Source organism: Styela clava, chromosome 9, assembly GCF_964204865.1.
Source record: "Styela clava chromosome 9, kaStyClav1.hap1.2, whole genome shotgun sequence".
Lineage (NCBI taxonomy): Eukaryota > Metazoa > Chordata > Ascidiacea > Stolidobranchia > Styelidae > Styela > Styela clava.
The window spans coordinates 17,953,533-17,981,494 of NC_135258.1; the positions used below are offsets into that span (position 1 = coordinate 17,953,533).

At 33.7% G+C, this 27,962-nt stretch overlaps 3 protein-coding genes across 3 annotated transcripts; 1 reads left to right on the forward strand and 2 right to left on the reverse strand.

The window, feature by feature from the left end:
• Window positions 1-53: 53 nt before the first annotated feature.
• Window positions 54-2,846, reverse strand: LOC120339117 (uncharacterized). The gene is made up of 5 exons (XM_039407195.2): window positions 2,671-2,846; window positions 2,155-2,455; window positions 1,578-1,694; window positions 614-805; window positions 54-429 (listed from the first exon to the last, which is right to left on the reverse strand). Exons 1-5 carry the CDS (start codon window positions 2,821-2,823, stop codon window positions 320-322), a joined length of 873 nt encoding a protein of 290 aa, XP_039263129.2. The 5' UTR covers window positions 2,824-2,846; the 3' UTR covers window positions 54-319.
• Window positions 2,847-19,592: 16,746 nt separating this feature from the next.
• Window positions 19,593-22,066, reverse strand: LOC120339116 (uncharacterized). The gene is made up of 5 exons (XM_039407191.2): window positions 21,859-22,066; window positions 21,377-21,677; window positions 20,796-20,912; window positions 20,372-20,563; window positions 19,593-19,959 (listed from the first exon to the last, which is right to left on the reverse strand). Exons 1-5 carry the CDS (start codon window positions 22,009-22,011, stop codon window positions 19,850-19,852), a joined length of 873 nt encoding a protein of 290 aa, XP_039263125.2. The 5' UTR covers window positions 22,012-22,066; the 3' UTR covers window positions 19,593-19,849.
• Window positions 22,067-22,960: 894 nt separating this feature from the next.
• LOC120339126 (putative N-acetyltransferase camello) lies at window positions 22,961-26,990 on the forward strand. Its single transcript, XM_039407203.2, has 6 exons — window positions 22,961-23,084; window positions 24,672-24,799; window positions 25,248-25,405; window positions 25,986-26,091; window positions 26,170-26,381; window positions 26,521-26,990. Exons 2-6 carry the CDS (start codon window positions 24,775-24,777, stop codon window positions 26,764-26,766), a joined length of 747 nt encoding a protein of 248 aa, XP_039263137.2. The 5' UTR covers window positions 22,961-23,084; window positions 24,672-24,774; the 3' UTR covers window positions 26,767-26,990.
• The last annotated feature ends 972 nt before the right edge of the window (window positions 26,991-27,962 follow it).

Here is a 27,962-nt window from a genome sequence, read left to right on the forward strand (position 1 = left end):
GCTCATGCTATGGGCGCCGTTTAGATGGGGCGCAAAATAATAAAAATAAGACCCGATTGAGAACACTGATGTGTTCATTTATTTATTTGACACGTAAGGTTAAATTTACAAACACCAAAACTCAGGATAAAAGTTTATATACCTGCAAATTGTTTGTTACCCTCAACTGCTTTTCATAATAAAATACTTGTTTAAAAACAAGATTTATGAACAAAAAAATAGTAAAAACAACATAGAATGATTAGAAATATTGTTTTCTTTGATCTTATAGTCAGCATTCTGGCGTTGGCTTCTTCATTCTTGGTCTCTTCGGTTCGTTTTAGTTTTGACAACAGAGTACGAAACCAAGAAAATCATATAATGTTTCATCAGTTCTGATTCCCCAAGCGGGTGGCGAATGGAGGGCACCATGCAAAGCACATGTATTTGCTAAAAATTAAAATTGAGCTGCACTTTGGAATATGAAGTTAGAACATATTATCATCATTTTGTTATTGTAGATTTTTGTCAAACATTCTATCTCCATTTACAGAAAAATTAAATGAACCTCTACAGATTGGAGGCTTTGATTTATATAAATGTTATTGCTTTATCAAAACATCTATCAACTCACCATTGCCAATTTGAACCCATTCATTATGACGATCATTCGCAGCAACCCATGCATCACGGGCTATGATACCATATATGGGTTCGTTGTTGTTGCAAATTTCACTTGCATGACACAATCTTCTGCCTTGATTTACACAATGCTGTTTTGACATATCATATGTGGCTGCCTTCCCAATGTATTGATATCGTGGACCTTTTTAATGAATGCGGCGGTAATTAAAATCATGAAATTTGACATTGAAATAATTAGGATTGGGTCACAAATGAAAATGTTGAAAAAATTTATTGACCATTTTTCAAAATTGCCAATTCTCCTATCACGGTAAAAGCAGTTTTCAAATGAGCATACTTGAGCACTAAATCCAAACAAAACTTACTTATAAATGATTGGACAAGCGACTAAAAAAGTAAAGCACATTTTCGTACAGGGAAAATGTAAATAACTTCTAATTTCACGTCGTGAAATATATATCGTATTCTAAGCACGAATTCGTCGCGTCTTATGAGTGAGTAGTAGTTGAATTCAACTGAAACTAATCGAGACAAACACAATGGAGTACATGAAAGAATGTTACTATGATTACATTACATTTGAATCGACGTACATTTGAACCCGTAATTTAAACCCATGACAATTGCACCTGCTTACCATAACCCGTGGATTTTAGCACAATCATGTAGATTGAACCCGCGGATATACCGGTGCAAATGTATGGATTCAAATGTACGATCAGCGTTACTATGAATAAAATCATGGTTCGAACTTCAACTTCGGGTTTTGTCGATTTCAGAATCGGGTTTCAGAAGATTTACAGTCAGATGGATCATTTCTCTGACTCTCCATCAGTTGCTAGGAAGGGATTGGTTTTTACTTAGAAATTGTAGAGTACTTTTATTACAATTAACACTACATGCTTTATTTTATCGAATTAAGGTGAAAAACAAAAAAGCATATTTCGATTAACCTGTATATTTCTCTCCACAACAATACACATAACCCTTATAAGGAGCTGGACTGTTGGAGGTTCCCCATGGCGCCATAATTCCTTCGACTGTTTCAGTGTGTGTGTGACAGGTAAACCCTGAGTATCAAAGAATAATAGAAACGCTTAGCTGACCGTATTTTTCGAAATAAAGTTATTGCTAGATATACTTGCATGATCAGTCTTGCTAGCAACTGCTGTAATAGTTTCATTTATGACGAAATAATGAATTTTGCTTGACGTTACTTTTCACGTGTGGCAAATGCAAAATATTACACCATATTAAGTAATACGTTGCATATTTCGATTATGAATTCCCTCTCAACGATTTTGAAACCTTCAACAATATAGTAGTAGTTCCTTCCATATGGCATTAAAGCCGTGTATCTTGTACAAGGCCCTATTCGGAGCGAACGACGAATGTAAGCTTCACCGCATGCAGTTATTTTATTTTCAATTTTTTTCTAAAATTTAATGCATTTCAATAGCAAATATCTTCAAGTATATATATTTGAAACAACATTTCTGACAAAATAATTTGATTATAAAACAAACTTACCTCTAGAATCTCCAGCTTGCATCCATTTGTTTGATCCATCAAGCACTGGGACCCAGTGATCTCCTGGAATAGCATCGTGAATCATATGGCGTCCACCTCGGTTGCTGGGACACAGTTCGTTTGTTCTACATAGTTTCTTTTCTGTAACGTGACAGAAAGTTTTTGCGGTGTTCCAAGTTACCGTATGGCCCAGAAAGTGCATTACGGGTGTTGTTTCGTTCTTTTCAGGTGCAGGAATGACCTCAATCGTTTCTCCTGGTTCACCCTTAGCACCAGGTGGACCGTGTGGTCCTGGTGCACCCTGAAAATATATATTTTACCGTTAATTTTCTTTTGAATATCTGTGAATTACAGCATCATCTATTCTATAAACAACTACCTCATATGCCGTGCCGATTGCGAACTTAAATATTACGAAGTGAGGTATTTCAATATCAAATTCGTTTGCATCTTCTTATTTATGGATTAAATTGAAAAACTAAAAAAACGATCAACATCAACATTATAAAAAGTCACCTGTTTTCCAGGCTTCCCTGGTTCGTAACTATTCGTCCATCTTTTCCATTGCAAGCCATTTTCACACTCTGCCATTATGTTGCAATCCCCATATGATAACTTGATGTGTAACGCCAATATAGCGAAACAGCATAGATATTTCACGGTCGACATTATAATTAATTTCGCTTAACGATAATTCTGCAATTACAAAACTGAATGCATACTTATTTTGTTACCATTACATTTTACGCACCAGATCTTCATTTTTGGAAAACAACTATACGGATTTTTTGAAATACTTGTTTCAGTAGAATTCGTCGAGTTTTAATCCAAATATAAAATCAAATTCTGATTGAAAAAATGGCGAGAATATTCAGACATTCTGTTATTGCTTATTTCTATCAGTAGATTAAAACTATGTTTTATGCAGAACAATTTTCTAACAAAAGGTAATATATATTTTATAGCAGTGAAAGCGTTTCAATGAGACAACGTGTAATACAATATCCCAGCTATAATTACATTAGATTGAATAGCGTCAAAATCGAAGAGAAGCGATCTTCAAATATCAGTATTATTTAGTGAGCAATTTTAACAAACAGATTTCCCAGATGGACTGAAAGCGCTGAGCTTGGCAAGACATAAATTATAGTGTATAGAACTTCTTGTGTTGCCTTTCCAGCGGAGGAGAATATAGTATTACAGTGATAGAAAAGAGGTCATCATGTATGTTGTACACAATCAGACAGCAGCCTAATTTTAGCGCAGAAGAAACAAATTGTAAGTTGTTAAATGCTTAGCATCTAAAATAATCTAAGCCATCGCCATAAACGTTTGTTACGTCTCAGTCCTAAATGAGCTAAATTTATATTCTATCATAACCAAAATAACCATTTTGAAGACTTGAAATCTTAATGTCTGTATCGTAACAAAAGCTATCAATAAGCTAATATTGTTCTATAGTTCTGCGTTACTCTACAAAGCTATTAAAATGCCCTTCATCTTGCAACAACAAGGGATTTTCAGTTTTAAGTGTAAAATAGATAAAGTGAAATCATATTGAGAAACATTAAACAAAGTATATTTCAAATATCCACCTATCCGACCATTTGAGAGTGGCATAAAACAATCAAAATGAAAACTATGACATTACATTGAGAAACATTACACAAAGTATATCTCAAATGTCCACCTATTCGACCACCTAAGTGTGGCATACAAAAAAATGAAAATGAAAATTCTGAAATCATAACGAGAAACATCACACAAAATATATATCTCAAATGTCCACCTATCCGGCCATTTAAGTATGGCAAACAGAGAAATTAAAATAAAACTCTGAAACCCTAACGACATACATTACGGAAAGTATATCTCAAATGTCCACATATCCGACCGCCTAAGTGTGGCATACAACTATTGAAACAAAATTCTGAAATCATATTGAGTATTTACACAAAATATATCTGAAATGTCTCACTTACGTGTGTGAAATATGATTAAAATAAAAAATTTTGAAATGCTAATCATATTTTGATGTTGTGAAAAATTGCTCAAAATTTGTCTCAAATGTCCTATCCGATGACTTGAGAGTGACAAATATTATAAGACAACATTTTGAAACTATATCGAGAAACAATACAGAAAATATGTCCCAAATTGTCATCTACTCAGCTACGAAAGTGTGTCTCGTAAATGCAAAATGATATTTTGGAATGGCTATAATATTTTTAAGAAGCATTCAAAAAAAATTTCAACCATCCGACCATTTCAGAAGGTATGTAATTAAAACACGAAATTCTGAAAAAATATCGAGAAACATTACACACAATATATCCCAAATGTTAAATTTTGTGACGATTTAGTGAGGCCTCTAAACGCGAAACGAAGTTTTGCCATGTCAATTAAAATGCTAAACATAAACCAATTATAACTCAAATGTCATCAACATGGAATTATTGAACCCCAATATCAATTTAGAATCTTTGCTCAATTTATATAAAATATTTGCACCAACTCAGAATACAAAAACATGCTTGGGATTCTAAATTTATAATTAAAAAGTAAAAATGTATGCTAAGTATGTGTATACGAATGTGAATATGCCCACTAGATTAAGTTGTTGAGGAGAGACAAAATTATGCTTACTGCCGTTTCATCTTTATGGATCATACAGAAATGTCTCTTAAAGCTTCTTAAATAAACTTCTCGCAAAATATACAAGGCCGGTATTTTTCTTTTTGTCGTTTCTTTTCTGATTCGCGTTTATTTAGAAGCTTTTTTGGAATTGATTTACAGCCTTTTTCTTTTCTTGTATATATGGTTTTCTTTGAAATCACTTGCCTATTGAAAGTGATTCTGAAGATGGTGCGGTATAGTCTGTTGATTCATCTAAAAATTTGGTCAAAATTCATGCATAAGTCACAAAACATCATCACAGTGTTTTGGTCCAATTCAGAATTACGGTACTCTTGATTGATCGAATAAACAAAATGTTTTAAATGGGAATTGCAATATTACTCAACCGGTGCACTACAATTATTCGTAGATAGCTGCGCTATTTGTGATGGGCTACAAGTGACAATATGATTTGGTTTATTACCATTCATTGGTATCACTTTGAGATACCGTATTTAATAAAAAAACAAACATAGCAAACTCTTTTAGTCACCTCCTGGCACAGCTTTCTCCGAATTACTACTCGCATTTCCGTCTGCCAAGTTCTGAAACGTAGGCCATCTCGTTGGAGAGTCACCTACATGTGAACAAAAAATACAGCCCAGTAAATAACTAGATAAGGATGGTAAAATAACACAGGGATATGTGCCAAATCACAAAACAAAATTGCTAGCAATGCAATTCTTCAAACCTGTTTTCCGAAGATAAATATTCTAATCTAATATGAAGCGGTGTATTAGATAATTTTCTTTATACCAAGCTATACAAACCTATACTGAGTGGCGTCAACCACTCGCTTCTCGTATCTCCTTCTGTTTCGAGAAAATATTGAATTTTCGCTATCTTCGTTTGTATTGTCATCTGGATTTAGAAATCCTTCTGAATTACACACTCTTACAAACGCAAACCCAGTCGTAGCATTATTTTGATGGTCAGATCAGAACTACGACCAGTAAAAGCATAACAATATCAGTAGTCTATATCAGGGCTACTCAACTATTTTTATCGAAGGTCCGCATTCCGCAAACAAAACTTCAAAATTATTTGGGCAAGGTCTTTCCAGAAATGATATTTCGGCATCCTTAAACAGGCACTTCCTCGACCGACTAATGATTAGTAGCAAATTAAAATTGTTTATTATGGTGTTATAGTTCTTTTCGTATATATTCAAAACTATGAAAGTCATTTTATAATAGGAAATTCAAAAAGTGGGGCAAATGATCCAAAATAAATAGTTAGGTGCGGTCCAAATCCAATACTCGAAAGGTCCGGATTCGGACCGCGGTCCGCCAGTTGAGTAGCCCTGGTTTATATTTTGATAATCTGGATTACGTGAAAAATATCAACACCAAAAATATAGTAACCCTAATATTAAAAATCGTTAAGATTAATCACCTTATCCGATGAGTGATGATTTCCAACAGCATTCCTCGGTGACGTTGAAAACCTTGTTTCAAGTTATTATGACTCGACTTCAACTCACTGGGTAATTGATAACACCTGACACTAAAGGCTTGGATCGCTTCTCCAAACACAACCTTTCTTTTCTATCTAAATTGCTGCAACCACGCACTCATGAAGATCCCAAACCCCTCACGGCGTCCAGGTTACTTGCGAACAAAACGGCAAACGTGGTAAAGTTCTCGGCGAACCCGACAGTTTTACTATTGCGACACAAAGCCTCTTTAGTACGGAGTTGTGAATTGAGGTCCTTTTCAGTTTATTGAGCTTATATTGCAAAACACTGAACGAACGATCTTCATATTCTGCCTGTTTATTCTATCAAAATTATCAAACCCACCCTCCAAAAATCGTAAAGTCATATATATACCGAAAAATTAAAAGATTTTGCATAAACAAAATGTCCACTCAATGTACGAGAATTATACCCGTTGATTCTAAACCAGCAGAACTACTGTCACCTCAAAGTTGGCGAAAACATGCAAATATTTCAAAGATATTGAAAGAACATACGACATACGTATCATTTTTGATACTGTTTTATCAGAGAAAAAGAGTATTCAGCAAAAAATCGCGAAACGTTTTAATTATGGAACGTGGAATATTTAAGCGGACAAGTAAATGTCTACCCAATTTTTCCGTCCACATAACTGTCGCTTTTTTAGCACGGTATGTCTATTTAACTACCGTATTATATATATATATATATAACTTACCCCGATGCAAATTTTTGTCGACATCTTTTCTTGATATATTTTTACGATAAATGAAATTTATTTTCAAAGAACTGTAATGTGAACCTAAACTCTATTCTTACAATATATATGATATATTTTATTGAACTGAAAGTATTTCTAATATAGGTATTTTCTCTCGTCTCCCTTTTTAAATAAATTTCTAAAACGTGAAAGTTTCTGACTTCTTTCGGTAACTTTATTTCATGAAATTTAGTAAAAGGATCTTTAATTTTTGTCCTTGATTTATTTTTTTTAATTTGAAACTTTGAGAGCTATGTCGTACTATGTCATCTCTCCCATTTTTTATTCTTAAACTCCATTAACATATATTTTTGTGTTACATGAAACTTTATACTAATTCTACATCTTTTTATGTAGCCAACAACAAGTTTTTCTTGCCTAGTTCGATTTCATGTATATCTATCTGTCTGCTTGTCTGGGAGGGCGAACCCAAAATTTAAAATAAATAACATGTACTTGGGATACCATGGGATTGGCAAACAAATGGAGTGACGTGTTCGGTGGTTTTGAATTTATCTTAAGAACAATTGGTAACTTATTAACGACAAATTCAATTATAAGAACTATACTTATATCTTATAATATACTATATATATCAAGACAATTATTCAGTCTAATACCAAACGACAATAAAAAATAATTTATTAGTGAGAGATATTTGTCAATTGCAATTATGTCATATTGCATTTAAACTTTTATTTTTATTATGTAGGTACTACTTAATAAAAATAAATGAAGTGTATTTCTATTGCCCACTTTTTTTCTACTTCTTTTTTTATCTGCATAATTTTGATTATTAAAAATAGTTGGTATAACATAAAGTTGATTAAATTGATTAGGATTGAATTAATTATCATGAATGAAGAAGGATATTACGAGGAACCTATAAAATGGACAACAAATTCTACATCTTTTTATCTAGCCAACAACAAGTTTGTTCTTGCCTAGTTGGATTTCATGTATTGTCTGTCTGAGGGCGAGCCCCAAATTTAAAATGAATAACATGTATGTGCTTGCCATGGGATTGGCAAACAAATGGAGTGACGTGTTCGGTGGTTTTGAATTTATCTTAAGAACAATTGGTAACTTATTAATGACAAATTCAATTATAAGAATTATACATATATCACGTTCAACATTTGTGAAAAAATTTATATCAATTTTTAATATGCTCAAAGCCCCGAACGGATGTCATACAATTTTCAATGCGTAAGATATTTCCTACAGTCCTATTTTGTCGTAGCAACCGTTTCTTGCTGTCTTGGGATGTAGCCTACACACATTGAGTACTCTTAATAAATAATGAAACTATAAATTTTAATTCGAGCGCCTTTTCCATTGTGTTTTACGGTTTTTAATAGCGTTTTTTGCCAAAGCAGCTCCCACTTTGCTCCTTTTCCATCCGTCTAAATGTACCAATATGAAAGGTTACTTGCAAATATTATGGAATATCTCTGCGTTATAAGCCGCGAAGATATTGATCGTTTAGAACCTGTGGCTACCCTGAAGTAAAAAATAAAAAACTGCTTTTTGCATTCAACGTTTTCGCCTTTCTATCGATTGCGTCACTGATTCTCATGGTTCAAGTAAGTATTATCAGAAGGAAATATTTTCATATGAAGGAAGGTATAGAATCAATTATCAATATTTTGGCTATGCAATGTTGGTTTAGATTCAAGATAGAATTTAACTTGAGTCACCAGTTGAAAGTACTAAGATTGCATAAGAGACGTGAATCATGCATTTTGAACAGTTTTATACTCACAATTAACATTTTTTTGCATACTTACTTAGAGTACATGCAGAAACAAATCTTTCTCAACATGCTATAAGCAATAATATAGCTTTTCTGAAAATATCTATATTTGGAGAAATCGATTATGATTTATTGAACTTTGTACAAACTGATATTGTGTGGAACTATTACAACCTCACGTTTATATCTAGTTAAATAGCCTACAGTCCTATCCAACAGGTTTTTTACAATATATACTATATTATATACCAAGTGGAATAAATTGTTCGGATTGTTGTCATAACCCTAAATGGCAATATTTAATTTTATCTAAATTATTTTTTTGTCTTTCATTAAGTTTTATATATTCTATTTGGTTGTTATAGTACATTTTTACATAGAAATATTAGTTACAAATGATGATATATTTTTATTCTTTCTAGAATAGAGCTGCAACTGAAAATGGTGAGCGATTACATTTGGTGTTAACGTAAATTAGTGTACATACTAACTTTCTGTGAGATAGCTATATTAAATTTACACATACATAAGCCTAAATTTAAATGACCTATATCTAGTCAACATATAGACCACTAGATTGAGTTAAATATTAAGTTATTCAAACTTAAGGCGATCTATAAGTTGTGTGAAACTCTACAGATGCTCAACAACTTTCAATTCATTTAGAAAATTTAATTTACAGAATCAGAAAAAATTAGCAAGATTTTGATAAGTTTCCAGAAAAACTTACCGTTACTGAAGCCCACAAAGGAGACACAATTCCCCATACCCGTTACTGAAGCTACCTTAAATGGTTGGTAAATATTTTTGCTATGCAAGACATCGTTTGTGCTTTAGTTTGCTCAAATTTTAAGTGAGCAACTTTAAAAAGTAGTCACTCAGAATTACATTATCTTACATGAGCTTTTATAGCAGCCTATTTAAACGTTATTCCGGTAATTAAAAATCTAACATTTTACTCTGTTGTGTGTCTCTCTCTGTCTCTGTGTACTAATTGAAATACATCTGGAATTACAGTCAATTCTTTATAACATTTACTTAATATGCCCTTAGATGGCACTATTTAGATTTTCATTGCCTTCATTTTTTAAGTTTTTTTAATCAATGAAATGATAAATCAAATTGCAGAGAATCGTTTAAAATTTGCAATGTAAATGAATATACAATAAATGTGGTCCGATTCCTCTCGTGCCATCTTCGTGATACTTACCTCAGTATATATCTTCCATATTTATAGAAATTTGCAAAACTCCATTTCGTGATAAGTGCTTTAGACTGCTACGTCATTTATCAAACATAACATTATCTGAAGCAAGAGAAGGCTGTCGGAATAATAATGGAAGATTAGCGAACGTTTATAACATCGACCACTTTATACAAATTTCATCTTTATTGAAAGATTTCATACGGCCGGAATCTCAAACTATTACGGCATGGACTGGAATGACGGAGGATTTGAAGGTGAACTATCCTCACATATTTGATTGTAAATTAAATTACCTAATGCACAAAGTAAATTATAAGCTATATTTACGATTATGCCTTTTGCTGTTTTCTCCTACATAGTGCCGGGTGTGTATGTGTGTTAGCGCATGTGCGTACTATGCGCGTATGTTTGTATTTATAATTGTATTAAAATGTGACAAAATCTTCCTGGCATCTGTGTGCCAAAGGATAATAAATTTGTATTTTGATTGTGAGTGATTTAGGTATTTCATTTTATCTGTTCTATCTACAAACCTTTCATCTCACTATCAGACATACGACTTTCTAAGCCGATTTTTCTCAGTAAATACATAAGGTGTTAAACTTTCACAACACCGTCTTATTTCTTACAAAACTACTGTTTGATATATTAAAATTAAACATTTGTTATATATGTTTCATACTTGTTTTCATCATTTCTCTTTTTTCTTGTAATTGCAAAAAGAATGGTTCTTTCTGATTTCAAGTTGGCACCGATTAATATACCTTGGTATCCAGAAAGACAATTCGCAAAAAAGTTTCCGTATTTGGGGATGTATATGCGTAGTACAACAAACCTATACGCCAGAGGAACGTACGATTCGAAAACAAGCGAACGATTTCAAACAGCTGTTTGTGAAATAGAGATGAAACCGTGCAGCAAGCACTGAAAGGTTCTTGATATTTCAATATCTTTCAATATCAAAATTTGTAATTTTTTTTAAAGTATTACTTTTTCTTGTTATCCCGTTTAGTGTTTATGATTTTGTGATATATTATAAAAATGAATGGTTTTTTGCCTCTTGTAAAAAACGAAAAAGAGACTTGAATTCGGTACTTTAGCCGAGAGCAAGAAAGAAGCGAGCAATTTGAGGTAAATATATAACCTCCCCCAATGAACAAGTATAGTCGTTCACTACCTCCGTACACGTCCCACCATTTTAACACGGATTCTGCAAACAGTCAATCATGTCTAAATGGTTGTATTTTGAATGCTAAAGCACGGCATTTACTGAAATACACACAACAATTCTTATACATTGGAGCACATATTCAAATAGTTTCACAGTTCATATTGGACTCATGTCACTTTTTTCCGTTTCATTGACAGATCGTTCAGTTTTGATATTATAGGTCGCTGCGAAAAAAAAGAATATTGAATTTGTAAACAGTTTTTGTCAATAACAACTTGATCGTGGCAGAACCAAAACTAACAAATTGTGATTTATATGGTAAAAATCGAATATAGTTAATTTAGCTTCTGTTAGCTTCCAAAATATTGAACGTAGATAATTTTCATTGTTGTACTCGGTTGCATAGTCTTGACCTGGTTCAAACTTCTATCAAATGTAAGCGTTGATACAGGACGTGCTATGACGGCGACAGCAGGAAACAAACAGATAATATTTACAAAAACATGGGAGTGGGTAACAACAAAACAATCAATCATCACCACACATGTAAACATCATACATCGCATTGTTCAACAATATGGAAATATAAGAGTGTTTCCATGAAATAAAATGAAACAAAAATTCCGAACGGAATATAGCGTCCCTTTGGATTCGAAAGAAAATAAAAGTAACAACTTTTTCGATGTTTTATTCATCTCTAAGTAATGAATTTTGACTAACTAATGATTCATTAGTTGTTGAGTAGAAGAACTATTTGTTTTACAACAACGGCTTCATCATCAAAATTTAGCAAAAGAATACTGTATATATGTATATATTTTGTGTCTAAAATATGTATCTAAATTTCACAATATAGTCTCGATGCTTTTGGAGATTTATGAGTGAATTTTGACAAACTTGCTTTGAAAATTCTGAGCGTCATGTAATCTAGCTAATCTTATTGTTTTTGTATATGATTGCGCTAGATCGCAATTATTATAATATGTTTTTTCCAAACAATTCCAACTTACTCTTCAACTTATGTTTACCACTAAACAATCTTCATAATTTTATAATCACATCGCATTACCAAACAAAAATCTCAGTATTCAAATGGTAAACATGTCTAATTGTCGCTTGTATGCGTAGCCTCAGGAAGTCATTAGTTGCGATGTCGAGTTTCATTTTCGTAATCTTAATGATGTAAAAGAGAAAACTAACACCACCTTATAGACTATTGCGCATGAACGTTTACGCAATCTTTGGACGCAAAAAAGTTTTTCGTATTCTTGACCACTGAGAAGTTTTTATTGCATAAAAAGCAAAGTGACGAGGCCTGATTTATATTGAAGAAAGTTACAAGCAGGACTGAAAAATTACTTGATTTGAACAGAAGATCGTCTAACTCTAATCTAATGCGTATCGTTCAAGATTTCGGGGGAAAATAAGAGTAGGTAATTTGACTCAATCTTCAATAAAACTGAAGAATTTATGAAGAGAATTGGTGTTGCTATTTTCTCAACTGAGAAAAAAGTGCAAACAAGATGGCAAAAACTGTCAAACTCAAGTAGGTATATATAAGAAATAAATTGAAAAGCAGAGACTAAAAATTAGCATGATGAACCATTACATGAAAAACATCCCACTGAAATATGTGCATTGATGTAAATTAAAAGCAAATGCATGAATGACTGGACGTTCAGGTCTGAAACCCACAACGAAGGAATTTATAATTGCTGCTCAGGACCAAAGTCTCCCGACCAATTAAATGAAACTAAACATTGATTCAAAATGCAGAATATGCCAATCGGGAGGGTATATACGAAAAATTACGAAAAGGTTGACGGTGGGGGGGTTACGATAATATGGTCCTCATTTATGGTAAATTTTCGTCTACAGTTTCGGTCTTTTGATCTTAATCCCTGGCCGATAGCGTAAGTTGGTGTAACGGGCAAGGCTTACAGTCGGTTGTGTACATGAACATAAACATGTTTTACTCCCAACAAATCGTCAAATTTTGAAAGAAAATCAGTTTTAGTTTTACTCTTCAGTAAACTCGTGTTGCACAAACGACAATACCGTGTTGTGTAAATACACCCAGAATAATTTGAATTAGAAATTTCTATTAAAAATATGGCTGGCAGTTTAATCAGTAAAACTTTGTTCAGTACAATTCAAGTATTATAAAAATATATTTTATAATATCCGGTTAAAGTTTTGTAAAGAAAAAAAGTGAAGTGGAGTGCGTTTACTAACTGTCATTAACGATGAATTGCGTATATGATAAATGTGGAAATTTTATCAAAATCGTTCGATTTGACAAACTAAAACAATGTGTAATAAAAGATTGAGTGCTTATTAATCAAATGTTTGTTTTCTCAGTAAGTTTTTTAGTAATATCATATGTTTTATCTATAAACAGGAAGTTCACTCAAAATCTCAAATTCAAGCAGCGCTTTCATCATGTTAGGTAGTTAGTTGCAATGTTTTATGTGAAACATTTGATATTACATCTAAACAATCGACCATTCTTTTAACGTGTAAGATTAATAAATTAAAAATTTGCATTTTTTTTTTAATTTGGAGATATGCCATGTATATTATACTAACTTTTTGTCGTTTCCTTTGTAAAAAAGGTAATAGTTATTCGAGACGAGTAGGGTAACGAAACAACTAAAACTAACTAAACTACTAAATTAAAAACTAAAATTTTATTTTACTAATTTAAAACATGGTTTGTTGGAAAAACATATTATATAGACGACGTTTCAAATGGCCCGCTCAAAGTATATTACATGGAAGAAATGTATGAAAAAAAAATATGTAGTGCTTTTCTTTTACTAGTGCATGATAAAGAGAATGTGCTTTTTTGGGGAGAAACTCTGGATAATGACAGTTAACGTTGTTTCGTTGACTTTTGTGTACTATTTTGTTTGCTCATGAATCAATACCAATTACCTTACGAATTATGAACAGCATATCATTATTGTACATAGTGGGTTAAGCTATGTGAAGCCCAAACCAAACATTAGATTCATTTATTTTTTATGAATTACTAACTTCTGCTCTAAGTTTGTTTTCTGAATACCACATGATGTAAACATGACAAAAACAGGAAACGCAACGGAACTTATTCACAAAACCCTTTTATTTGATAAAGAAATGGGTATGACTAAAATTATGACGTGTTTTTGATATATGTACGGCTAGAAGTAGTAAGTTTTGAAAGAAAATTCAAGTTGATCTGACATGGCTATCAGCGCAGAATTGTTTAGAACAGTGGTTCCTAACCTTCGCGCGAGTCTGTCGAACTCCTGCGCTCTTCTACACAGTCCCGTCGAACCCTATCGTATTAAATGGTTAAAACTAACAGCCCAATGAGAACTTTATCACTGAGAACCTAATTTTGTGCAAGGTTGTAGAATATGATTTTTAAGGTGTAACCTCAGATACCAACAAGGGAACGTTTGTTGTATAACTTATGCGGGAGAAAATGCTAAAAATTGGCCAAGTAAATATTACAACTTTGCAAATCCGAAAGATGATATGATGCTTCAGAAAATGTTGGCAGCTCAATTCATTCGGTTATTAAACTTCAAACTACCTTCAAATGCGTTGATTCATTGTTTTACAGAAATACAGATACCGTCATATTAAGGTGGTCCAGAATGGACCGATTCATTTCACAATATGATTTCTGAGTTTTTATTTTGATTGTTTTATGCCACACTTAGATGGTCGAATAGGTGGACATGTGAGATATACTTTGTGTAATGTTTCTCGAAATGATTTCAGAATTTTCATTTCAATTCTTGTATGCCACACTTAGGTGGCCGGATAGATGGACATTTGAGATATACTTCGTGTAATGTTTCTCAATATGATTTCAGAGTTTTCATTTTAATGTTTTATGCCACACTTAGATGGTCGTATAGGTGGAAATTTGAGATTTACTGTGTGTAATGTATCTCGATATAATTTAATTTTTATTTTAATTTTTTTGTTTGCCATACTTAAATGGCCGGATAGGTGGACATTTGAGATATTTATTTTGTGTAATGTTTCTCGTTATGATTTCAGAATTTTCATTTTAATTTTTGTATGCCACACTTAGGTGGTCGTATAGGGGGACATTTGAGATATATATTTTGTGTAATGTTTCCCAATAAGATTTCAGAATTTTCATTTCAATTTTTGTATGCCCCACTTAGGTGGTCGGATAGGTGGACATTTTTCATTTCAATTCTTGTATGCCACACTTAGGTGGTCGAATGGGGGAACATTTGAGATATACTTTGTGTAATGTTTCTTAATATAATTTCATAGTTTTGATTTTGATTGTTTTATGCCACACTTAGGTGGTCGGATAGGTGGACATTTGAGATATACTTTGTGTAATATTTCTCAATATGATTTCAGAAATTTCATTCCAATTCTTGTATGCCACACTCAGGTGGCCGGATAGGTGGACATTTGAGATATACTTTGTGTAATATTTCTCAATATGATTTCAGAAATTTCATTCCAATTATTGTATGCCACACTCAGGTGGCCGGATAGGTGGACATTTGAGATATACTTTGTGTAATATTTCTCAATATGATTTCAGAAATTTCATTCCAATTCTTGTATGCCACACTCAGGTGGCCGGATAGGTGGACATTTGAGATATACTTTGTGTGATATTTCTCAATATGATTTCAGAAATTTCATTCCAATTATTGTATGCCACACTCAGGTGGCCGGATAGGTGGACATTTGAGATATACTTTGTGTAATATTTCTCAATATGATTTCAGAAATTTCATTCCAATTCTTGTATGCCACACTCAGGTGGCCGGATAGGTGGACATTTGAGATATACTTTGTGTAATATTTCTCAATATGATTTCAGAAATTTCATTCCAATTCTTGTATGCCACACTCAGGTGGCCGGATAGGTGGACATTTGAGATATACTTTGTGTAATATTTCTCAATATGATTCCAGAAATTTCATTTCAATTATTGTATGCCACACTTAAATGGCCGGATAAGTGGACATTTGAGATATACTTTGTGTAATGTTTTTCAATATGATTTCTGAATTTTTATTTTAATTATTGTATGCCACACTTAAATGGCCGGATAAGTGGACATTTGAGGTATACTTTGTGTAATGTTTCTCAACATGATTTCGGAATTTTCATTTCAATTTTTTTGCCACACTTTGCTGGCCGGATAGGTGGACATTTGGAATATATTTTGTGCAATGTTTCTCAATATGATTCCAGAGTTTTCATTTTAATTGTTGTGCGCCACACTTAGGTGGTGGGAAAGGTGGACATTTGACATATATTTCGTGTAATGTTTCTCAATATGATTTAAGAATTTTCTTTCAATTGTTGTATGCCACCCTTAGGTGGTCGGATAAGTGGATATTTGAGATACATTTTGTGTGATGTTTCTCAATAGGGCTGGTGTTCATTTTTCAATTACGTGCCACATTTGAGTGACCGGATAGATGAACATTCGAAATCCAATTTGTGTGATGTTTGTCTTCATTAATGGCATACCAGAATTCTCATTTACAATTATTTGTATAACTTGAAAGGCCGGATAGGTGGGCATTTGAGATAAAGTTCGTGTGAAATTTTTTCAATATTATTGGCATTTCCGAATTTCATTCTGCGGTATCGATTTGTTTCGATTTGTCTACCTTCACGTTTCATTTTGAGTATTTTTTGACATGGAAGATTATTTCCAACACCAAACACTGTGCATCTCCCTTGCACGAAAGACTGAACATTGAAAAAAAAATGTTATTCTTTGTGATAAATATTGCTAAATGGTTCGAATCCATGGGAAATTGAAGCGAGGTCATACGCTTTAAAATTCGTATTAAAATAAAAGCAACATCATTTATATAGACATCAAGGGCGACATATAAGAGGGGCCGGGCTTAGTGTCGAAATAGGTTAAAACATTTGGTGGTCTGAATTAAGCGGACAAAAATTTTATATCTTTTATCGAGAGGATTGTGTTGACTCTTTTTCTCCGTAGTCGTCAACGGCTTTCGCGCTCTCCAAGCACGTATTTAAAAACAATGATACGGACACAGGAACGACGTCCGCTTAAGTACTGCAATTATGGCAGGTTCGTTTAACTACCGTAATAGAGTTATATATATATATCGTATTCTGGGCACGAAGCCGTTGCGTTTTATGAATAGTGGTTGAATTCAACTGAAACTAATCGAGACAAACACAATAAATTTCGTACACGAAAGACTGTTACTCTGAATAAAATCATGTTTCGAACTTTCACCCTATAACTTTGGCTTTTTGTCGATTTTACAGTCGGGTTTCAAATGGTTCAGAGTTAGATGGATCATTTTTCTGACTCTCCATCGGTTGCTATGAAAAGATTGATTTTTAGTTAAACTAATTGAGTATTTCTCTTACAATTAAAACTAAATGTTATATCGAATTAGAGTGAAAAACATAAAAGCATATTCTGACTAACCTGTATATTTTTTCCCACAACAATACACGTAACCCTTATGAGGAGCTGGACTGTTGGAGGTTCCCCATGTCGCTATGCCTCCCCTATGTGTTTCGGTGACTGTGTAACAGGTAAACCCTGAGTAACAACAAAATATTAGAAACGCTTCGAAATTGCTGGACAGTGGGGGACGCAGTAGCATACCGATCCATAAAAACGAATAGAAATAGGTGTTATGACGCCACTTTTCTGGTATCATAACTTTTCATTGCAAATTTAAGACTCTGACCACTGTTTTAGAATTGAAGGTATTGCCATATATACTTGCATGACGCGGTTTTGAACATCGAACATGAGATGTGAAAAAGCCTCGTAAAGTGAGACCGTGAGATTCTAGTTATATAACTTGAAAATATTGTCGAAGGCCACAATGAAGAACCAAAATGAAATCGAAAGTACTAGATATGAATTGGAATAAAGATAAGTTCTGCCCAGGCAAACAGTAGAAACGTAATGAATAATAACAGAAATTTCCGTAATGATTAGTTTACTTCTATTAATAGTATGCATATGATTTGATCAATACTCGGATGAATGACTACAAATTTAATTTTTTTTTCTCCCGATTTGTTGTCTAATTGGACAAAAAACTTTTAAAAGGGTAGATATATATAGGAAAACTATGATTATGGAATACGGCATTTGTTGTGTTGAAATTTTTTATGCATTGCGACATGGTCGTATTTAAGCGCATGTTTGGTCAATAAACGAACGTGTATTATTTTGTATTTGTTCATTTTGAGAAAGTATGTAGACATGTATGAGAAATTCACATTTGTGTTTACGGAGGTTGCAAGCTGTCCAGCCTTGTTATTACTACTCAGCAAGCCCCATAATGTAACGAGTGTAATTATTCTCTGAAGCTGGTTTTGTCGATGTAAAATTCCATTGGTTTGTGGGTGAAAAAATCCATGGCTACAAAGGTGTACGTGGGAGCAAATGTCAACGGGTGCAATCTGCAGGCTTGTCCGTGGGAATGGGATTCCCATGGGATGGGATGGGACACATTTGTATTTCTCATGGGACACGTTGGACACAAAAAACGTATGATTTTCGGGGGAATTATGGTAAAACACTTTGTTATGGACTTCGTATCCATATATTTAAGCATAGCTCTCTTGTTAGATATATATAAAGAGCAAAATATATTCAGCATTAACAATATACTTTGCGAGGGGGCTGATGAACACATGTATAATAGTTATGAATATAACGTGAACAAAGCTAGTAATTTTTTTTATGTTGTATGTGTCCTATTTAGCAGACGCTGAACCTAAATTTAACAATTTTTGTTGAATTGTATTTTTCAATGGGAATCCCATGAGATGGGATATGTATAATTGGGATACAGTGATACACTAACTCGTCTTGCTAACACTATTTTTTGCGTCACTCGTTAGTGATTCAGTGTAACTTTTTTGTCTTATCATCAATATTGCTTCCAAACGAACTAACGAGATGGATGCACATTTGTATAACTTCGATAGCGAAGTAAAAGTGCGAAAATTTTTTTTTTGCAAAAAACTAGAGCAAGCGTCGTATCACCCCCCCCCCCCCTTCTCCCTCTAGAGCTAAGACTAACGTAAAAGCGAGATTAGTCCATGAATAAAAATAGATACGTTGACATCAATAGTTAAATGTATGTTAAACTGCAGTATGTAGTCTGGTTGTCATCAAGGTCTTTAATCAAATACAAAATAATCGTTCTAACATATTTTCAATGTACATTATAGCGAATGAACTGCTAGCTATAGAAAACTCCAAATACCATTTTCACTGCTTATCTAAAAGTTGTAGATTTTGCAATTGCGATACTCTCATAAGCTTTATGTGCACTTAGTTGACACTCTGTATGGCCCGAATATTACAAAATAAATACAAGACACGATTGAGGAGACACTGATGTGTTCTTTTATATATTCGTCACCAAGGTTGAATTTGAAAACTCCATAATACAGAATACGAGTGAATAAAACTGAACATTGTTTCTGCAATTTCTTGAAAATGCTTGTTTCAAAACAAGATTTTTGGACAAAAATTGAGATAAAAATAATTAAAAATTACATAGAATGAGTAGTAATATTGTTTTCTTTAATCTTATAGTCAGCACTTTGGCGATGATGAAATCACTCTCTTCGTTTCGTTTTAGTTTTGACAACAAAGTACGAAACCCAGAAAATCAAATAATCTTCCATCAGTTCTGATTCCCCAAGCGGGAGCCGAATGGAGGACACCATGTACAGCACATGTATTTGCTAAAAATAAAAGTTGAAATGCATTCCATCAACATTTTTAGATGGAGTAAATGAACCTCCACGGTAGTGGCTTCCACCAAGGGCAACAGAGCAGGAGCCACCTGATAAAGAGGCGAAAACGAATTTTACTGGAAAACTCCCTATGCTTCCTAGTTCCATTGCCTGATAAAGGTATATTACGGGGTGCTTTCCTATTGTTGAGCATGAATTGTTCGAATATAATAGGATTTGGAATCTACAAATCAAAGTAACACTATGAATACCCGAGGAATGATATATAGGGATCATGAGTGCTAAAAGCCTCCGGATGAGGGCCACGAGATATAAGAGGTTGGTAACCACTGCTCTACAGATTAGGGGCTTTGATATAAATTAAAATGTTATTGCTTTATTAGAAAATCTATCAACTCACAATTGCCGATTTGAATCCATTCATTATGACGATCATTCGCAGCAACCCATGCATCACGGGCTATGATACCATATATAGGTTTGTTGTTGGTGCAAATTTCACCTGCATGACACAATCTTCTGCCTTGATTCACACAATGCTGTTTTGACATATCATATGTAGCTGCCTTTCCAATGTATTGATAACGTGGACCTTGTTAATGAATGCGGCGGTAATGAAAATCGTGAAATTTGCGATTGAAATAATTAGGATTGGGTCAAAATGCTCAAGTTGAAAAAAATTATTGACCATTTTTCAAAATTGACTATTTTTCCTATCACAGTAAAAGCAAATTCCAAATGAGCATACTTGAGCACTAATTACAATTAACACTACATGGTTTATTGAATTAAGGCGAAAAACAAAAAAGCATATTTCGATTAACCTGTATATTTCTCTCCGCAACAATACACGTAACCCTTATGAGGAGCTGGACTGTTGGAGGTTCCCCATGACGCCACACCTCCTCCGTGTGTTTCAGTATGTGTGTGACAGGTAAACCCTAAGTATCAAAGAATAATAGAAACACTTAGCTGACCGTATTTTTCGAAATAAAGTTATTGCTAGATATACTTGCATGATCAGTCTTGCTAGCAACTGCTGTAATAGTTTCTTTTATGAAGAAATAATAAATTTTGCTTGACGTTGCTTTTCACGTGTGGCAAATGCAAAATATTACACCATATTAAGTAAAACGTTGCATATTTCGATTATGAATTTCCTCTCAACGATTTTGAAATCTTCAACAATATAGTAGTACTTCCTTTCATATGGCATTGAAGCCGTGGTAGCTTGTACAAGGCCCTATTCGGAGCGAACGACAAATGCAAGCTTCACTGCATGCAGTTATTTTATTTTAATTTTTTTTTTTTTTAAATTTAATGTGTTTCAATAGCAAATATCTTCAAGTATATATATTTGAAACAACCTTTCTGACAAAATAATTTTATTCTAAAACAAACTTACGTCTAGAATCTCCAGCCTGCATCCATTTGTTTGATCCATCAAGCACTGGGACCCAGTGATCTCCTGGAATAGCATCGTGAATCATTTGGCGTCCTCCTCGGTTGCTGGGACACAGTTCGTTTGTTCTACAGAGTTTCTTTCCTGTAACGTGACAGAAAGTTTTTGCGGTGTTCCAAGTTACCGTATGGCCCAGAAAGTGCATTACGGGTGTTGTTTCATCCTTATCAGGTGCAGGAATGACCTCAATCGTTTCTCCCGGTTCACCCTTAGCACCAGGTGGACCGTGTGGTCCTGGTGCACCCTGAAAATATATATTTTACCGTTAATTTTCTTTTAAATATCTGAGAATTACAGAATCATCTATTCCATAGTAAACTACTTCATATGCCGTGCCGATTGCGAACTTAAATCTTCATCTTCATATTTCTGGATTAAATTGAAAAACTAAAAAAACGATCAACATCAACATTATAAAAAGTCACCCGTTTTCCAGGCTTCCCTGGTTCGTAACTATTTGTCCATCTTTTCCATTGTAATCCATTTTCACACTCTGCCATTATGTTGCAATGCCCATATGATAACTCGATGTGTAACGCCACTATAGCAAAACAACACAGATATTTCACGGTCGACATTATAATTAATTTCGCTTAACGATAATTCTGCAATTGAATGCATACTTGTTTTTGTTACCATTACATTTTATGCACCAGATCTTCATTTTTGGAAATTTATCAACTATACAGATTGTTTGAAATACTTGTTTCAGTATAATTCGTCGAGTTTTATTCCAAATATAAAATCAAATTCTGATTGAAAAAATGGCGAGAATATTCAGACATTCTGGTATTGCTTATTTCTATCAGTAGATTAAAACTATGTGTCGTGCAGAACAATCTTCTAACAAAAGGTAATATATATTTTATAGCAGTGAAAGCGTTTCAATGAAACAACGTGTAATATAATATCCCAGCTATAATTACATAAGATTGAATAGCGTACATATAGAGCAATACATAAGATTGAAAATCGATGAGAAGCGATCTTCAAATAGCAGTATTATTTAGTGAGCAATTCTAACAAACAGATTTCCCAGAGTAGTGAGTTGTTAAATATTAAATGCTTAACATCTAAAATAATCTAAGTCTTTGCCATAAACGTTTGTTACGTCTCAGTTCAAAATGAGCTAAATTTATATTCTATCAAAACCAAAATACCCATTTTGAAGACTTGAAATCTTAATGTCTGTATCGTAACAAAATCTATCACTAAGCCGATATTGTTCTATAGTTCTGCGTTGCTCTACAAAGCTAATAAAATGTCCTTCATCTTGCAACAACAAGGAACTTTCAGTTTTAAGTGTAAAATATTATATATGTGACCTCCTCTATATAGCAACATTGTTTCGAACAAACGCATGAGACGTAAAAAATCGCTTGATTAAGTTAAATATTGAGACTATATGAGATTATATAGGTATATGTATGACTTACACGCAAATACTGTCGTGACATACGTCAAACTCAACTTCAACTTGCAATACCCAGAAAAGATCAATTGCTACTCAAGTGCAGGAGTTGTGAATTGTTTCAATCGATTGAAATCGTTTCCGCCTGAGTTCGAAGAATCGGACAAATTTGGAATTCTGGTTCCTATCCGTTCTTATAACTTCATTTGATCGTGGGTTTCATGGGGTTTATAAACCTGTGTAAGTAAAATACTAATACTATTTTGTCACATATACCGGATCATTGCCGACCGAATACCTTATCAACTCTGAACACAACCTACTTTTAGTGATATATACTTTCTTGTCTGAACTGTTCCTGTGAAAATAGTCGTTAGTTATTAATTCGTCTATAATTGTTGAACCACATAATCTTAAGTCCAAGTTTTTTCTCTGAACAACATATTACCTTACAGCGAGCTTGTTTTAGTATTTGTAAGTATTTGTGGGCCCCTCGGGCATTTGTTGACGTTGATCGCTGAATTTTATTTTAGAAATCGATATATCATGAGCATCTTGGTTTTCCCCTACTTCAATAACGCTCATTTATTTATATTCATTTTGCGTGAAATTGATTGCTGAAATTGGTTGTTGTTTACTTCAACAATGTAGATTCATCGCCTTTTGAAGCTAGACTATCTGTTTTAAGTATTGCATATGTTTTCTAGAATGTACATTGATGGTTGTTGCAGGAACCTCACCACTCGACATTTTCTGTGATACCCCTGATTTTAACAAGGCTAATACGAACCTTTATTGCTCCCACAACGTATCGAATTCCATGTGCATTGGCGTATACCTGAAGTGGCGGACGGCGAATTCAATTAGCACTTAAAAAAAGTCTGCTACGCTGTTGTTCTTTGTGACTCTTCCATTTCTCACCCACTATTTGGTCAATACCTTGCAACTGGGAACACTTTCATTTATTTTCCAGTCTTTTCTTCGTTTAAATTACTAATCTATTGCTTTTTTATATATTTGGTTGAGTTTGTCAATGTCTGTCGTCCACTGCCAAGATCTAACATAATTTTTTCCAGGTTGACTTACTCTTAATCGGTATATTCTCTTTTTACAACGCAATGAATATTCCACCAAAGACCAAGCATTGGCAAGAAGTTTACTATGTCGTTTGGCCGTACACATCTAATCATTTGCTTGAAGCAACAAGATTTAAAAACAGTCTTAAATTTAAAGAATGCGGGTGCGATGTATAGACAGCGGTTTTTAACAACGAGTCCTTAGGGCAGGGGTCGGCAACCTACGGCCCGCGGAGCAATATAATCCGGCCCGCGACGCTTCACTGAATTATAGTAACAAATTATAGCTGTTTTATCCATTATATTCTTTACGCAAAATAATTTACGTTAGACTAAATTATATTATAACGTAACAAGTATATAATTCACAATTAATGAACCCATAATTAATTATTACGTGTATTATTTATTGAATGGGGTTCAAAAGTTCGACCAAGTTATCAAAATAGTTCATGACACTTTGCGAACCACTGGTCTGGTAGATATAGCCTCGGACTGTCTTGCGACGTGGATACTCGTTAGCCCATCACAGTCATAGCGATTGCCTGATTCTTCGGTTAGTTTCATGTTAACATGTCTCATGTTAAGGTTAGTCTCAAATATGCTCAGTCAGATGGAGTGTTTTGAGCTCTAATCTGCTCGCACTAAGTTCATATCGATACCGCTATGCAAAGTAGTATCATAACAGTCTCGCAATTGTTTGGAGTTCCACCAACGTTTATTAAACAAATATTTAATCTTTGTCCTCTAGACCAGAAAGCTTTCTACTAGGTCCAGTTAAATGTTTACTTGACATCGACTCGAAACGTCGGAAACAACATCGTTCGGATAATAATTATTGGACTTACAAAATAATGTCATCAGAAGAATTATCAAGAAGTAAGTGTAGCCTTTTCATGTCGTTTGTCAGGGAGGTCAATTCAAGGCTTTGATTGGAACTTTTTTTAATTAAAAGAGCTGGCGTTTATAACTTATCTAATTTACTGTTTTCTTTGTATGTTTCATTTTTATAATAATATCTACATGTTGGTATAGAAGCAAAATTCAACTGGCCTATATACACTTTAATCATCTCCGGGAAACTGTGACCTGTTATCATTTTCTCAAAAATATCGTATTATTCAGCTACGCATTTTAAAGCAGTGTTTTGCTTATTAAAATATGAAAAACGCTATCTGAAGTATTATATCTGAAGTTATTTTTGTCCCAAATGTGGCAAATCATACATTTCGTGTTTTGGCCACACACTCTTGACATATTAAAAAGTTAAAGAACCACATCGTCTCAAAATTAAATCTTTGACACCCATATGTTACAAAAAATTCAGGCCAAGTTTCACGGCACGAAGACATAATGCAGACATTGCGAATTCGAGAAATAAAAATTGATGATATGCCAACCGTTCGAAATATTGTAGTTGCCTCAATGCAAAGTCATTACTCAGTAACCATGAAAGAGGTTATTTTAAAGAATTACAGACTACAGGTAATTGTATCCTAGACCTATGGCTATAGCACAATAGTATGTACATTTACCTTTACCCAATGTTTGAACAATAGAACATAAGCCAGTTATTTTCATAGTTGCAAATTCTATGGCGCCGTGTATACTTGAACCTACATTTTTCTTTATCAACCATGCACAATACTTATCCTGTGGTATTAAAATACCAGAGTCATGTATACGATTTTACGGACTATTGGCTTTTGATATTCCTTGAATTAATATCATATGGTAGATTCAGGTGTATGAAAGCCTTTTGTGCTGGGCCATGTTTGATTGCTTGATGAATCGTAACTTTGATATTTCACGTTCAATCCCTAAACTGATCCAAGAGTCAGTACATGCTAACCACCTCAGACATGGTGAAATGAATTACATATACCATTACCAAGTCGGTCATTTCTACGCAACGGATTTGTTCATTAAACTGGTTGCCTCCAGTTGTACATGAACCTATTTAGACGGAAGTCGCTGTACTGATCATAATTATGCAAATTCCTCTAATAAAACTGAAGTATATCTTTGATAACTACATAATTGTTTTATTCTCTACATATGACAGAGCATTATAGTCGTTTTTTCGACAGTGATATCAACTTATCTTGGATATGGTATTTTGATGTTCCTGCTTGCGTATATACAAATGATAATAGTCCTATATGTTATTGGTGAGTAAATATAAGATTTTCTGTAAAATGATTTGTTTGCAAGTAGAAGTCATCTTGAAAATAAATTATAACTTGCAGGATTCTTTTCCTTCACACATGACACGTATACAAGGACACGTGGTATGAAACGTAAGCCTATGGAAACCATTAATTCATTCATCAAATTCTGGGTTGCTGAGATAGAATATCAGGGACAATGGTATATTATAGGCTCAATTGGATACAGGAAACTAACATTGGGTGATAAACTGCTGTCAGATTTGGATTCAAGTACGGCAATCGTACTTACAGTAAGGATTTTTTTAAATCGTCAATTCAATAAACGTCAATTATTGTATTTTCGCTGAAAAAATCCGTATGTAATGCATTTATTCGATCTATCCATTTGAAGCATACGACTCATTTAGCTATCTTTTTTTTATTTCGCAGAAGCTGGCAGTTTCGTCTAAATTGAGACGCAATGGAGTAGGAAATAGATTACTTGATCACGCATTGAATCAAGCTATTGAAATGAACTACGAATTTGTTGTCTTGGAGTGTTTGGCAACTCAATATGCAGCAATAAGTCTGTATGAAAAATTTGGATTCAAAGAGAAAAATGGGTACCGAATTCCCGCATTATTTGGTATTTCGAGTAAACTTGTTTTAACTTTTTTCAAAGCTTTGAAAGATTAATAGTAGTTCAATTGAATTTATCCGTGTAAAAATGAACTTTCAATCGAGATTGAATGGTGCGAAAAAAATCCTAGCAATGTGTTGGATTTCTGTTCACCTTGTATCCGAAGTCACCATATAAATATATATCTTTCAAGAATATAGCTTGCTAATCCCATATACAGCTATGATGATACTCAATTTCAATATTGCCTAATTATTTATTTGAAAATATATACCACTTCATAAGATTGCTTGACTTATATGCCAGTTTAGCGGATGTTAGCGGAAAAGCATATATATATACTCTTTAGGCCTGTTGTGCTTTTAGAAATAATGGTAATTAAATTGAAAATAAGTCATATTTTAGTGGTTTTCAGAAATTATCTCTGGAAAAAAGAGAGAGATTTATTCTTCGTCAACTAGATGAAACGAGCATTGCAGCGATAATAAAAATATACAATAATATTCGCTAAGAGAGCGAAACGGTAATCAGAGTCAACTCCCCACATATTCATTTCTTCAATTATGTATAAAAGACTGAAGGTTAGTAAATGATGTAAGAAGGAGGCTAGCTGTTGTAGAGTTGTCTAGTAATAGTCTACTAAGAAATAGTTTCAGGTTTTACTACATAATCGTTTGAGCTTTGTATCTAATTCGGTGCCGGGGTTCGAACCTCCACAAAGTCCATCTCTCAAAACACTGTTGGAAAACAGGATGAACAATGGGTGTAATTTGAATGGGGTAACTTGACTCCAGCTAGAGTGGGTGACAAACGATAGCCGCATTTCCACAGCTTCCATAGGGCAGTGGTTATTAACATTTGCGAGCCTGTCGAATCCAGGTGCCATTCTGTGAGCTCACGTGGAACCATATGGTATATTGAACGATGGAATTTAGAACCCCAAACATAAAGAAGAAGCTAATAATTTTGTGCAGGGTAATAAATAGAAAATGATCATCGTAGTGTCAATTTAGATACATTTACCATGAGCGGAAATAGCCATGAGAGGAAATAGTCGGCGACAGGGGAAGCAGAAGTTTTTGTTGTAAAAGTCTAGGGCAGTGGTCGGCAACCTTTTTCTAGTGACGGACCGGTAAAGCTTGACCAAGTTTTTGGCGGACCACCTTTTTACAAACGAACTAAGCCTATGCAATAAATTATACGCATTAGGAAATTTATGTTGGCAATATACTAAAAACGACGGTTATGCTAT